This window comes from Heterocephalus glaber, unplaced genomic scaffold (genome assembly GCF_053883595.1).
Source record: "Heterocephalus glaber isolate CG9 unplaced genomic scaffold, H.glaber_assembly_v1.0 deba00000347, whole genome shotgun sequence".
Lineage (NCBI taxonomy): Eukaryota > Metazoa > Chordata > Mammalia > Rodentia > Bathyergidae > Heterocephalus > Heterocephalus glaber.
The window spans coordinates 59,225,108-59,240,290 of record NW_028258143.1 but is presented as its reverse complement, the minus strand read 5'-3'; the positions used below and the strand labels follow the sequence as shown (position 1 = coordinate 59,240,290).

The 15,183-nt window shown below is 37.7% G+C and overlaps 1 protein-coding gene across 3 annotated transcripts in view; it reads left to right on the top strand.

Annotated features, from left to right (window-relative positions):
- Positions 1-4,887, top strand: part of Cwc22 (CWC22 spliceosome associated protein) — a 58,617-nt gene extending 53,730 nt beyond the window's left edge. For all 3 annotated transcript variants that reach the window (XM_004868156.4, XM_087201061.1, XM_087201064.1), the window contains one exon: positions 4,077-4,887. In XM_004868156.4, coding sequence (XP_004868213.2) covers positions 4,077-4,642 — 566 coding nt within the window. In that variant the 3' untranslated portion in view covers positions 4,643-4,887. The remainder of the gene's footprint in view (positions 1-4,076) is intronic.
- Positions 4,888-15,183: the final 10,296 nt, after the last annotated feature.

The window sequence follows — 15,183 nt, the reverse complement described above, 5'->3', positions numbered from 1 at the left end:
TCATTCCCATTGCTGTATGGTTGTGTACTATATGAATCCACCACCAGATACTGTATATTTTTCCTTTTTAACTCAGTGAACATTTAAATTTACAAATAATGTTCCCATGAACACTCTTGTGCATATCTTTTGATAACTGGATGTAAGTATAGGTATTGTACATATTTTTCTGTGACAATACACACACCACACACCGTCCCCATGTTAATCATCGTGAAATTATGAGTTTTCAACTTTGTGATCATGCAAAAATTGTACGAATTCTGAAGGAACTGTACTTCAGATTTAGCCTCCTGAGTCCTGAGATTACTGGTGTGCACCACCATGCCTGGCTCAAATTTTGAATTTTGACCTTTCCTTAGCCTAGCAGTATGTGTTTTGGTACTCTTGTGATGCCCATCTATAGGCTAATATAAGTGTTCTAAGCACATTTATTTTAGGCTAGGCCAGTGATGGTGAACCTTCTAGAGGTAAGTGCCCAAACTACAACCCAAAACCCACTTATTTATCACAAAGTATCAATACTGCAATTAAATCCAAATACTGAAGTTTTAGTTTAGAGAAAAACAAGTCACACATTAACATCTTCTGTCTTAAAAGAAAAATAACACATGTGCCATAGGTTCGCCCTCACTGGGCTAGGCTAAGCTGTGGTATTTGATAATGCATTTCATGAGTTCTTCAATTTATGATGGGTTCATCTTCAGTCTGTACTTTGAGCATGTGTGTGTGTGTGTGTGTGTGTGTGTGTGTGTATGTGTGCATGCCTGCACACAGTTCTTTCAGGTGTGCACCTACAGATGGAATCACTGTTGTGAAATGTACATATAATCTGGTTTTACTAATTACTGCCAGTTTTCTGAGTAGCTATTCCTTTTCATTTTAGCCACTCTGGTGGGTATTTAATGATACTGTATTATAGTTTTAGTTTTAATTTGCATTTCCTTGATCACTAATAAAGTTGACCATCACTTAATTTATTATTGGCCATTGGATATTTCTTTTTTTGTTTGTTAAGTAGGTGCTCAAGTCATTTGCCTTTTTTTTTAATCTGTTGATTTGTAGGAATTCTTTCTATATTCTGGATATAGATATAATTTTTTTTACCGCATATATATATATATTATAAATAACTACAGCTCCATTCTTATCTCTCCAGCCCTGGGAGGCTGCCAGAACTCTGCTGTCTTTGTGTCTTTTCCCTCAGCAGCAGCCCTGAATCAGCAGATGTTCTTGGGGAGAAAGTGGCTGTAGAATGTCAACTTACTCTTCTGTGTCTGCTTTCTCTTAAATTTTTGTCCCTTCTAGTCCTCATTTTTTAAAATAAATTCTCTGATGTCTTTATTTGTTTAACTTTTTTTTAACTAATTTTAAACTTGAGGAAAGTTGCAAAAACAGTTCAGAGAATCTACATATACCACTTTCCATCCAAACTCCTCCTCATGTTAGCTTCTTACATAACCATGGTTTAGTTTTCAACTGAACTATGCAAATTAACATTGGAATGTTAACAATATTAGCTAAGCTACAGACCTTATTCAGTTCATTAAAAGTAAAGAGGTTAGTAAGTTTATTAGGAGCCAACAAACTAATATCCTTAGTTGTAAATGTCTTTCAGGATCCTACTGCATTTAGTTGCATTCTCCTCAGTCTTACGCAGCCTCCAGGCTTTTGTGCGTAATGGTTTTGATACTTATTTTGTAGTTCCTCAATATAGATATGTGTCTGGTGTTTCCTCATGATTAGAATAAGGGCAGGCAGTGTTTGGTAAGAATACCATAGAAATGATGTGTTCTTTATAGTGCATCCTATCAAGGGCCTCATAATATGCTGTTTTGCTTTCGGTGACCTAAACCTTGATCCCTGGACTGAGATGGTGTGTACTGATGTCTTCACAGAGATGATTTTCCTTTATTAAATCAGTAGCTTGTAGAGAGATAATTTAATACTGTGCAACTCTGTTTTCCAGCTTTCACTCACTAATTTTGGCAACCATCTTTTGCATTTTGTCTGCAACACTTACATCTATGGTCTTTGCCTAATGATTTTTCTGTTTATTTTCTTCTACTTTTAGTCATTATTCCTCTTCTCCCATTTATTTATTCAACCATATACTTACATTACTGTAGACTCATGCATGTTTGTCTTATTCTATGGATTTAAGTCCAGCACTATCATTTATTTTATTGTAAACAATTAAGAGTTATTCTCCTTGACTCGTTTTCTTCAGACCTGTCCCCATACACTTCTTTCCGTTGTAGCATCCAGGTATTTCTAGATCTTCAGTGCCTTTGAAGCAAAGATTTTCCATTTTTGTTTGGTGTTTCTACTTATTTTCAATAGGAATACAGATCTGCAATCTTCTTTACCCTACTTGGAAACGGAAATGCTATAGTTGAAGTATTTTTTAAAGTTTCAATCTAGTTCATATTTTCTTAAAAGATCTATATTACTTCACCCAAGATCAGCTCTGCTTTCTTCCATTACAGTATCTTGGTCTGAACAATGGCTTGTCCTCTTATCTAAAATGCATGTCATACCTTGTTTTGGTTTTGGTTTTTATGCCGTATTTCACGGAGGTAGCACTTTTCCCTACAACCTTAAATTGAAAAGATAATCTTCACACTCTTGTTCCCTACCTTGTTATATTTTAAAGTATTTTTACCTTGCATGTGGCATCTGGAATTGTGCGCTCTCACCGTTTTTTATTATTAGATAAAGATTCCATTTGTTCACAGGAACTTTTTCTTGAGTTGAAATATACAAACACTGTTTATCTCTTTTAATTCTACAGAATTTATTTTATGGTATCTGTTTTGAGAACAGATGATAACACAGCATGAATTGCTGCAGTAAGGAAGCTTGCTGATTCAAAGTTAATTTGCTTTATCATCCAATTTTATTAGAGAATTTTTTATTAATAAAATATTAAGTAGCATAAAAGCAGTATGAACTGCCTTCAAATTCAAAAATTGTAAAGCAAACAGCAGAAGGAGAAGAGATTGCATATTGTTACATGGCTGGATTTTAATGTCAGCAAAGCCCTGAGAGTGGTGCAGGGAGGGTCAGAGGGATGCTGTTTTAGCCCGGAGCCAGATGGTTTCTGCTTGGGTAGCTGTAGCTTAGCCAAGCTGTCTGATAGAAGCAGAGAGTCAAGCCCTCGGTGGCAAAACCAACTAATTTACTGTATACAAGGGTGGGCACTTGGCAGGAGAAATAAAGGATGGTAGGTTGAGATTTGGGTAAAGTTTGGGCAAGAATGGGCAATTTTCTGCTGTTTTCATTCTGTATACATAGGAATTTGTGACAAATTTTAGTCATCAGCAAATTTTATATACCCAAATATGTAACACAGATAAAGTGAAAAATTTGTTTTACAACTTAAAATAGTGAGTTGTTTCACTATATTTTATGTTTGAATTTGTGACTAAACAGTAAAATAAAATTGTTCAAGGTCCTTTTAGAAGAGTTTTCAGAAACTAAGGCTCTGTGGCTCTCATAGAGGCTGTGACTAAATCCTAACGATGCATCCCTTACTGGTGCTGCTAGTAACTGTCTGCTAGGACCAGGGAGCAGAACTGTTCTTTTGTAGAGAAGACTTTTCTTCGTACATTTCTGCTGTTAAACAAACCTAGTTTTCCCATTTTTTCCACCTTTAGGAGGTGATGTTGCTGATTTGGGTGATGATTGTATTTTGACTGTGGATAGAGTATGATATAATATTCCGTGTGATAAACTGTACATGGGCTGGAATTTCAATTTTGGCATAAAGTTTGTAAAAGTGAAATGTAACCATTTCTAGCCACTTAATAAAAATATTTTGCCACATTTTCTATAGCTCAGGATTCCTGTTTACTATCTTCAGGCTGAAAGAGTACTTTAGTAACTAATGTTAAGATATTGTGTAGTCTTAAAAATTACACATCTTGTAAAATACTTTGTCATCAGACTTTCTGTGCAGTCAGTGTGGCTTTCCCTCCAGTATATATGAACAAGAAACCTAATGCATCAGTAAAGGTTATTGTTAAATTATGAAGTAAAATAAAAGCTAACTATATTTCATTTTACACATGCAGCTAAAGATATGAGAAAGAAGAGACAAGGGAAGACCAGAAGTAAAGATGGAGATAAATCAGTCAGGAACCAACAAACAAATGACAGGAAACAGGAAGAAAGAAGAGCAGGACAAAGGCACCAAGAAACAAGGTCTGAGAGAGAAAGAAGATCAGAAAAACACAGAAGTCAAAATTCAAGAGATCAAAGTTGGAGAGATCCTATAACAAAACACACATCAGACAGGAGCGTCCTTCCCGAAGGGAACAGTTACAATAGGGTTGGGAATGACCGAGACCAAGAAATGCATATGGATTGGGAAAATAAGCATGGCGATCCAAAAAAGAAGAGAGAAGAGAGAAGAAACTTCTTTTTGGGAAATGAGAATTACAGACTCCGAAATCACGACAGTGAAAATTCTAGAAGAGATAGATCAAAGTCAAGAGAGAAGAACAGAAAACATGCCAGCTCTAAAAGTGAGGAAGACAAGTATCAGAATGGTGCTGAGAGACAACGGGAAAAATCTGGCAGGTGCTCTGAACATTCCAGAGAGTCAAAGAAAAATCGGGACCGGAGAGGAGAAAAGTGATTCTACAAAATAGCATAAACTGAACATGCTTTATATTCAGTTCAGAGTATTTTTTTTACATTGGTAGAACTCTTGTATAAAGTACTGGTTTGTATTTGTAAATTTTTTAAATGTTTCCATTTTAACATGTTTTATAATTGATACATTCGAGGGCCTCTGTATAAAATTATTGGGAGAGAAAAATCTCAACAGAAAAGGAATGTAAGTCTTGCTTATATTTTGTGAATAAAACAGTCAAATGTTCATTGAATCAGTGATTTTTTTCTCTGACAAAATATTTTTTTCTGATAATATCTTTAATTACAAATCTATTTTAGTGGCTTTTTATATATAATTGAAGATTGAAATAGAGAAATTTCAGTTTAATATGTTTTGCTGTGTTTATGAAATATAAACTTTAGGTAGAACATTTATAAGTTTCATACACGTACTGTCTTGAACAAATTAGGCAACGTGTAATTTTTTTTCTCAAGTATTTTGGTGAAGTTGTGTAATGTTAAGCTGATACACAGCTCCCTTGTTTATAATTACGGCTCTCATTGTTCAGTTTCTTCTCTCTGGGCTGCTACATATGGTTAAGTTAAAATAGATTGTGATTGGTGCTTATTCTCACCCTAAAGTTATATCCGATTGGTGAGTTAATGTGTATTTAATTTTTAATTCGGATTAATAATCATTGAAAAACATAGTCATAAGATATGTGAACAGCCTATGAAATAATTCCAATTTTCTATAAAAATTTTAAGTTTTGGGGCCGGGGATTTAGCTCAGTGATTTCGCCGCCTGCTCCGCAAGTACAAGGACCCAATTTCGATCCGCGGTACCAAAAAACATAAAAGAATTTTAAGTTTCCATCATTGTAATCTGACCAATTAATGTGGCCATGTTATTTATTATTTTGAATAAAATTTTACCTCTGAGATCTTAGGTTTGCTGACAGCTGTTTAACCCTACTACGTGCACTGCTTGTGCTGGCTTGCTTGAAAAGCAGAGATAATCAGTCCCTTCCAGCCAGTGTCTGGGTCAAGAATAGTAGCATTGCCCTCTCAGTGTTTTGCTTTGGGGCATGCTCTGTTTCAAAATGTTTTCTATTTTTATTATTAAAACTTGAGTACAAGTAACAGTTAATTTACTCTCCGCCCTAAAATAAATAGTAATTGGATGTAACTGCTTGGAAAAACACTTATTTAGTGTTTCTTATACCATGATTATTACAAGCTCGTGGATAGCATCAGGAGAAACCATCAAAGGCATAAAGGCAGGGTGTATTTCACAGAACCATGAGCTGAGCACATTGGATTTAAATAACATGGAGGTTATTTAAGCCCTAAAAGAAATAGAGTTTAATGTTTTAACTAAACACTGATTTTTAGGGGTCATAATAAGGAAAAAGTCAATAGATTAGAAATTTTAGTTTAATTTTTCATTTTAATCTTCCTAATTTTTAAGTATGGAAATGAGAAGCCATTCTTTTTAATGAGTACTTAAGACCTTTAAAAAGCCACTGTAATAGGGAGTGAACTAAAAATTTTTATCTAAATTCCTTTACCTAAATTAATTTTTAACTAATTTATTGAACATCCTCTGCATACCCAGTTCTGCTCTAAATAATTAAGATAAAGCAGTGAACAAAGCAACACTTCCATTCTTAGAGAAATACAGTTGAGAGAACATGAAAGACAGTGTTATGTTTGAATCTAAAATGTCTCCCTCCCATAAGGTTCATGTCTTCAGAGCTGAGGCTTTTGGGAGGTTATTGGATTGTTAGGGCTCTGACTTCATCAGTGGATTAATCTATTGATATATTCATACTTCAGTGTCGTTTGGGGAAGGTATTGGAGACTTAGGAGTCAGGGCCTTGTTGAAGCATGAGTCATGGCAGCGAGCCTTTGGGACTGTATCTCGTCTCCAGTCTCTTCCCCCTTTTCCCCCCTTTCCCTCAGCCTACCGTGCCTTTCTGCCATGGTGTTCTGCCTCACCAAAATGCCCAGAACAGTGGAGCCAACTAACCATGAACTGAAATCTCTGAAACAATGAGCCAAAATAAACCTTTCTTCCTTTAAGTTGTTTTTATTAGGTATTTTGTCACAGTGACAAAAAGCTAACACCGGCCATCAAGTAAATGTGTAACATCTCCAAGGGTGATAAATGCTCTAATGAAAAGCAAAGTGGAGAAAGAAGTGATTGAGATTTACCTAGGAAGGTCAAAGTTTTTGATAAAGGTGATAATTTTCCCAAAGATTTAGAAGAAGTGAGGGCTTGTGCTGCCACGTGAGCTCCTGTGGGAAGAATCTTAGGGAGAAGAAACAGCTGAAGTACAAATATTTGTCAGTAGTAAAATCTAGAAATTTCAACATTTTCTTTTCTACTTAATTTGAAATTTTTTTCTATTTACTCTTACAAAAGGAATTAGCACAGCACCTAACCACCTCCACTGGAATTATTTTATTGTAATTGGTTGGTATCAGGATAAGTTAAATAAGGCACTAGGGTAAGAACTGTACTGCTGTACCTTCAGAATGCTTTCTGCAGCGTCAACTATGAAACGTTCACATGGCCTGTCAACCAGTCAGGCCAGTGCCTCACCTGCATCCTTTTAATACACAGACAAAGGTGAGAAACATGTAGCCTGTGTTTACTGTTTCTATTTTTTTTAACACTTTAGAATTAGCATTTATATGGGTTAACTGAATTCTAGATGTTCTACACACATTACTCATTTTCTAGTTTCTTGCCTCCAAGATTCTGTTCCTCCACCCCTCCTACATTTTCTATTGTCCTCTTCACGTTAATGTAAGAATCCATACCACATCTGAAATCTCTCCTCGAAGCATCATACTTTGACCTCTGTCTGCCCCCTCAGCTCACTTGCTTCTGTCCTGCTCTTCTAGCAATTCAACCTCATCAGAACTTCTGATCTCTTGACGTTGTTACCACTCCACCCCACCCCATGATTTTTTCCCTTCCCCTGTTCCATGGCCTACTCATGAATGAATGGATAAATGCGTCAACTGATTTCATTCCTTCCAGAGAACCCTGGAAGAATGAGTATTGTCTCCCAGAAAAGGAGACTAAAGTCCCGAAAGGCTAATTAGGATCAGACCTCATAGTTGGTAAGTAGCAGATCTGGTTTTAACCTATATTGACTTCGTTCCAAAGTAGGACTGAAGTATGCATAAAAGTTGGAGAGAAGTGTTTGAGTATCAGCTCTGCAGCCTAGCAGCTGTGTGTACCTAGGTGGATTGTCTCCTCACCTTCAGATTCATCTTTAAAATTCTTACTGTGCCGACCTTCCATAGTTATAGTAATAATTAAATGAAATAATGAATTCAGAGGGCCCAGAATAATATGACACACAACATGAGCATTCAACGGGATTTTTCCCCAAGCAGGAAGCAGACTCAAGAAAATTCAGGCTCATTAGCTCATTATGATGGTTTTCTTTCATCCTACATGTAATAACACATTTTTTAAAAAAATGTGTTAAAGTAGCTACACAAAGAGTGGGGTTTTCTGGAGTCAAGTTGTGACAAAAGGGTAATTTTGTGTCGCTTTCCTTCTATCATAGTACTTTCCTAGGTATAAAAATCCTTTTAGCTCAAGCAGCCTTCCTGTACCTCTTCACATACCTCAAGTATATTGTCAGAAAAAAATATTTTGATCATTTCTGATAGTTATGAGTGTTTTGATCCTTGACTTTAATACTTTATTGTTTACACTGTTACCAGTTTTATTGACAAAACCCTGATACTTACATTTTCCAATCTAATTCTCACTTTTTCCGGTGTAGTCAGACGTCCTTCCTGTCTGATCTTTCAAATGCTCTTATTCTGTTCCATGTATATTCCAGTGTTTCTTCCATCAAGTAAGCTTTCTTTTAACAGCCACTGATGCTTTAGGAGAGAGCTCAGAGCACAGAATGTGACCATAGGGAAACCCCTGTTCCCTTCATGTGAACATCTTAGGTTCCACACTCCAGACCCTGACAACACCAGGTGTGTTCCTGGCTCTCCTGCTTTCATCTCCTGTGTCCTCTCACCTATAGATCAGTTCCAACAGCTGGCATTCATAGCCATCCAATGTGTTTCTTGCTAAATATCCTTTAAAACCTGTTGACTTCAAGGCTTTTTAACCTCTGTCTTATGTTTTCTCATCTGTGCTGTGGTACAGTAATAGTACATCCCTCAAGTGGTGAAAGATACCTGGGGCATATTTGGAGCAGGGCTTGCAACTAACTGCTCTGCGCTATTATTACCATAACCATTTTTATTGTTATTGTCATTTAAGCTAATACAGTACCACTAGACCGGGAATTGTAAATTACAACACCTACCTGGCCAGGTAGACAGCACAAACGCGACAGATTGAATTGGGTGATGCATTGAAGTCATTTGGGTGTAGCGACTCATGTTTGCTCAGCTCCATCTAGTTATCCCTGTAAAAGTGAAGGCCTGAGGTATTCAAGAGAATTGAAGAATCAGAACTGATACGTAGCTTCTGGTTCTTAGATGTTAACAGTCATCTTTAAAACAGGCTGAAGTTACACAGCCTAAACAAAATGATCCACAGCTCAGCTAGCTTTGGGGTAGTTTTGGGTCTGCTTTGTGACTCCACTGTACACCCTCAGAAATTACTTATTGCTTAGTTTTTATATGATACTCAGTCATTTTTCAGCTTCTATTCTTTATATAGTGGGAAGACGAGCCTTATCTTTTTGAGAAACCTCATTTACTTTGCGAACTGCCGAAGTCCCCTCTAGCATAGTTGCTGTAAACCCTCAGTAGTTCTACTCCCCGTAAGTCCTGTTACCCACAAAACAACTCATTTTTCCTCAGATCTGCATCTTTTTCCAACTTCTCTGCAGTTTGCTCTACCAATCTCCTGTCACTGCTAAGTTTGGTCTGCTAGTCTCCTATTTCCAAACCAGCGTATTTTATTAGTTTGCCTTTTTATAAAAGTCAGCATCTTTCCCACCTTTCCACCCCGGTGCCACCACCGTGGTCTGGCCTTATTACTTTTATTTTGTACCTGGACTGTTTGACCGTAATTTACTAATACCCACTGTGGGTCTGGTACTTTGCTAGGTGCTGAGTAGTGATAAGTAAACGAGGACCTGTTTGTTTGAGGTGGACTTGAATTCTTAACAGGGAGAAACAGAAAGTGATAAGTTAAAAAATAAAAATTGTGTACTTTGCAAAATGTTAACAATTCAGAAAAGCTGAGAAAATGGTGTGGTGACTCCCTACATGTCACCTACCTAGATTCAGATTATTTTATAGCATTATAATTTCCATTTTATCACTACCTTACACGAGTCCAATGAGACCATAGGATTAAAGTAAGTTTCCAGCCCATTACTTTAGTTTCTTCCAAGTTCACGTTCAACCTGTCTTTCCTTGATGTTTGCTCTAGGAGCTGCCATCCTTTGAGCGTGACTATGTCAGGCATGTTAGTGTCTGATTTTTATAGGAACAACCAAAATGTAAGATACCCTGCTTCTGCAGCTCACACACTGATATCTATGCAGGTGACACGTGAAAAGCCAGGACTCTGTGGGCCACCTTATCACGCTTGACAGGTGAAAGCTTTTTTTTTTTTTTTCTTTATGATTGCCTTGACACAAACCTTTCTGTGGCTGGACTGGTTATTTACTGCCCTGAAAAAGACTGCTGTTTTGATTTTGGGGGTTTTTCTCCTTGCCACTGGATGTCTGCCTCATTCCTACCACCTAAAATGTACTTTTCAGTTTGCCTATCCAAATCTTTCAAGATCCAACATATTTACCTTGCCGTGTATGAAGTTTTCTCTATACATAACATAGCATTGGCTTTTCTCTCTAAATCAGTTTGAAGCACATATGGTTAAAAACCTTGTAATTGGCTCTTACACATTGTTCTGTAAGATCATCGTTATTATCTCTTTCTCCTGCCAAATAGGTTGTATAATCTTGGGGGGTGGGGGATTTTACATTAGACATTGCCTTTGCCTTTGCCTCTGCAACTTGCTGTAGACTAGGGTTGTTTGCCTAAACACTATTGACATGTTGAACCAATTAAATCTTGGTTGTGTGCGTAGGACTGTCCTGTGCATAAGAGGATGTTTAGCAGTGTTGCTGGTCTTACAAACTAGATGCCTGTTACATTTAAAACAGGAACGTCCCCCAAAGCCTCATGTGTCCAGAGGTGGGGCTTTCGGAAGGTGACTGGATTATGGTGGCACCATAGCTGACTTGCTCTTAGGAGGGTCTGATTGGAAGAGGTGGGTCACTGGGGCTATGATCTGGACAGGTATTTCTCCCTTCCCAGCCCCTCCTTCCTGCTTCCTGGCTGCCACATGTGAGCAGGTTCCCCTAGGCAACAGGCCCTTCCACCATGCCATTTCTTCATTGGAGCCTGCCAAGCATGGACTGAAACTTCTGGAACCATGAGCCAAAATTAACCCTCTCCTTCAAGTTGTGGGTGTTAGGTATTTTGTTCCAGTGATCAGGAAAGTGACCAAGACAGTGCCCAGGGCACAAATCTCCCAGTTTTAACCACCAGTACGTCTCTGCGCTTTGCCAGATATGCCCTGGCCGTTGGGGTTGGGGGCAGAGCCATCTGTAACTGATTGCCACTGCCAGGCCCTAGCATGTAGCACACACTTCTTAGTTAAGATGGTTCTGCGCTCCATCACTGTTGCCCATTCATCTAAAGCGAGTTGACATGGGCTGCCGTCTAGTTTTTCTGATTTGTTTTAAATAAGGAACTCATCATTTAATAGAGAAATGCACAGCACTATCCCAACTGCATCCTTATATCTCAGTCTAGAGAAGATAGTCTGGCTGACGTCTTAATAGGACTTCTTCATATGAAAGCCTGATTCGCCTGTTAATGGAATTGTCCCATGCAGGTTCTAATTTCTCACTATGAAAACAACCACCTGTGGCTATTGAATGATTTGTATTCCTTTATTTAAAAATCAGGTTATCCAAGACCCCAACACCTTTTTTAAAACCTATTTTAAAAAATATTTTAATAGCCTTTATTTTCTTAGAACAGTTTAAGGTTCGCAGCAAATTGAGCAGAAGGCACAGAGACCTCTGCCCACAGGTGCAGCACCCACTCCATTGCTCACGTCCCCCACCGGGGTTTGTTCACTTTTACAGTTAACGAACATATATGGACACATCATCTCCCAAAGACCATAGTCTACATTAGAGTTCACTCTGGCAAACACCTTAATTTTTTATCATACAGCTCCATGGAAGTCAAATTAATGATTACTAAGGTGAATTAAGTGCTTAATTAGTAATTTCATGCATTACAAGGCTGGACATAAAAGGTTTAGCAAATGAAACCAAATCTTGCAAGTCAACTTCCCTCCTAGAAATGAGGGATTTGTCACAAGCATCTTTGGTATGAATTCAAAGTCCTTGTGAGTTGCATTCTTTATATAGCACCATGTTTTGCTTAAGTAGGAATCTCCTTCCCTAAAACTATTTTTGTGGCCAATACATGTGAAGCCTCCATGAGGGCTGTACTGAACATTGGCTGTTTTGGTCTGATGATTGCCCTTCTCCCTGAACAGCTGATTCTGGTGAGCCTGTCACTAAGAAACTTGCTGGCATTGCACACATAGCACCCCATTCCCCTGGGCACTGCAGTTGGTTCAGAAGTGAGGAAGTCCTGAACTGAGCAGCTCTGAGTCCTTCCCCAGTAGTTTTCAATTTAGAGTACGAAGCCCAGGATCACATCTAAAGGCACCAGAGCAGGAAGGGAGCTTGGTGGATGTTTATCATCCACTACCCAGTGGGAAAAGCTGGTTTGCAGATGATGAGTACAGCTCAAAAGGAAGCCAGGTCAGATGGAGGGGAGAGTCCCAGTAATGTTGTCTGGTCTGAACTTGAACTTCGTCTGAGGTAGACTTACAGGACAATTCATTCCCTTTTCTACTTAAGCTATTTTGCTGTGGATTTGCACCAGCTGCACTAAAAGCATTCATTGATTCCTGCTGACAAATAGGTTGGAATCCTGTAGGTGGTAAGGACAACTGTTCGTACTTACTATACTTTTGCTGTAGCATTTCATTTTGACAGTAAATGGAAATAAATAGAGATCCAATAAAAATGACTGCAAAAAATACAACAAAGGGCCTTTGAATGACTCGTAACACTTTATGGAAACATCTAAATGAGTGATTTCAGATGAGGTTAACTAAATTATTAGAAATCAGTGTTCTTTTTATAAATTACACAGAAGCTTTGTTTCCTACAGCACTCTTTGGCTTTGAAAAGTATTGTACAAATGCCAGAATTCAATTCACAAACAAAAATTGGTTTAATATTAATAGTGAAAACAACTGACTACCTATTTTGGAAATTTTCATACCTCCTTTAAGCCACAAAGATGCTTGAGCACATCACCTTAACAGCTAATGTAGCCTGTCAATAGATTGTAATGTGAAATGTTTTCAGCCTTTTTCCACAGTATAAATGTAGCCTGAAAATCCCGTTATGGACAAACACATACAGAGAGTCTTCCTTGAAATACAGGGGAAAATGTGAAAAGTAAATATTACCACCATTTTTCAAATTCTGAGAATAATTTTGCTTATGTTCTTAATGTCATTTTTTTTGTCAAAGAAAAAAAAAAGAACAAAACTCTAATGGATAGTTACCCATAGAGGCAAAAGAGAGGAGGAAAATTGTGTTTGTTGTTAATGAAAGATGCTGTTATAGTAGTATAAGTAATCCCATTCATAGCTGCCAACTTCTTATGCACTGCTCACCAGGGCCAAAGGCAAGTGTTGGTGTAATGATAGGAGGAGAGGGAGGCACTGAGAGTGAAAGACAGGTAGTGATGAAAGGAGCCATTAAATCTGTCAGCTCTTGAAGGTTGAAAGTTCTATACTTCTATGTATCCCAAGATTTAAATCTAAAATCACTGGTAGAATGATTTAATGCAAATTTATGATTCTTGATTAGTATTCACTTTTAAATGCAAGGTCAACTACTGTTAACCCAATCAGAGCTCAAATGCCAGAGCTTTATGGTAGAGCAGTAGAAGGCAAGCATGCATTAGCTTAAAGCCTAGGACACCAAAGTGAAGATAAAATGTATGAATGAAAATACAATGAGATTATTTGAAAGTATTAGCTAAATTTGAAAATGCATTTTCCTATGATTCAGTAATTCCACTGTTTAGTAGATATTCAACAAAAAATGTGTACACATATGCACTAAAAGATATGTCCAAGAATATTCAGAGAAGAATCCCCCCCCTCCCCAGTACAGGGGATCAAACTCAGGACCTTGCGCTTGTGAGGCAGGCACAGCGCCACTGAGCTAAATCCCCAGCCTCTCCGAGAAGAATTATTCTTAATAGCCAGAAATTGTAAACAACCCAAAGATTCAAATTAATGTAATACAATGGACTACCACACAGAAATGAAAATGATAAAACCACAGCTATGTTCAACAAGGTGGATCAAATTATCATGAATATTGAATAAGAAATTGTACTTAAAGAAATGTTCACTGTGTGATCCCAACTATATAAAGTTCTAAAACATCAAACATAATCTAGTCAGAATAGTGCTTACCTTTGGGGAGAATAATGTGGGAGAAGGGATAAATGGGATAATGGAGTGTTGATAATGTTTTATTTCTAGTTGTAGAGTGTTAGTTACACAGATGTGCTCATTTTGTGCTAATTCATTGAATTATAAATCCTTATGATTTGTACAACTTCAACTCAGTAACAAAAACAATTAGTAAAATCTATTGTAATCTGTGCTTTTGATATTCTTTCCAACTTAAATACAAATAAAATAATTGCTCCTTGTTAATCATAAACAAAAAATATATGAGTGGGAGATTATAACATATCCATAAATTTCTGTAGCCTTTCTGTGCATGTCTCTTATCAAGAGGTAGATTCTGTAACTTTACCCTGGGGATCAAAAGAGACACCTAACACTGAATCTGAGTTTTTATCGGAACCATAGCTAGAATTCCAGCCATCTTACAATGAGGGTATATTGTTTACACTTCTATGAATAGTTTGAATCTGGGGCTGTGACTTGCTTTGGCCAAGGGAACATTATGCACCATGACACACACAGAAACTTAAGTAGTTCTTATGCATTGGGGTATGGCCTCTCTTTGATGCCACCAAAAGAATGCACCCGGGCTATCTGGCTGATAACAGGAATTGGAGCCATCCCTGTAACCAACATTGAACCAACTGCCCACATGTGAGTCCCCACTGGACCTCCAGTCTGCCAAGCACCAGATGTGAGTGAATCCTGACCTACCTGGCCACCCAGCCACCACTCAGAACTTCAACCACCAATGAATGATTTCTCTAATATACCATCAGTTTTGGAGTAATGTACTACACAAAAGAGACCAGGCTCTTTGAAGAACCTCCATAGGAAGAACCTCCTGACATGTTGTGGTTTTCCCCAAAATCATAGTAAGCATTGTTTCTATCTGTTTAGAAAATAAAAATTGTACTTCACTACGTGCACAGTTTTTTCAAGGAAGGGGGGGTGGTGGTACC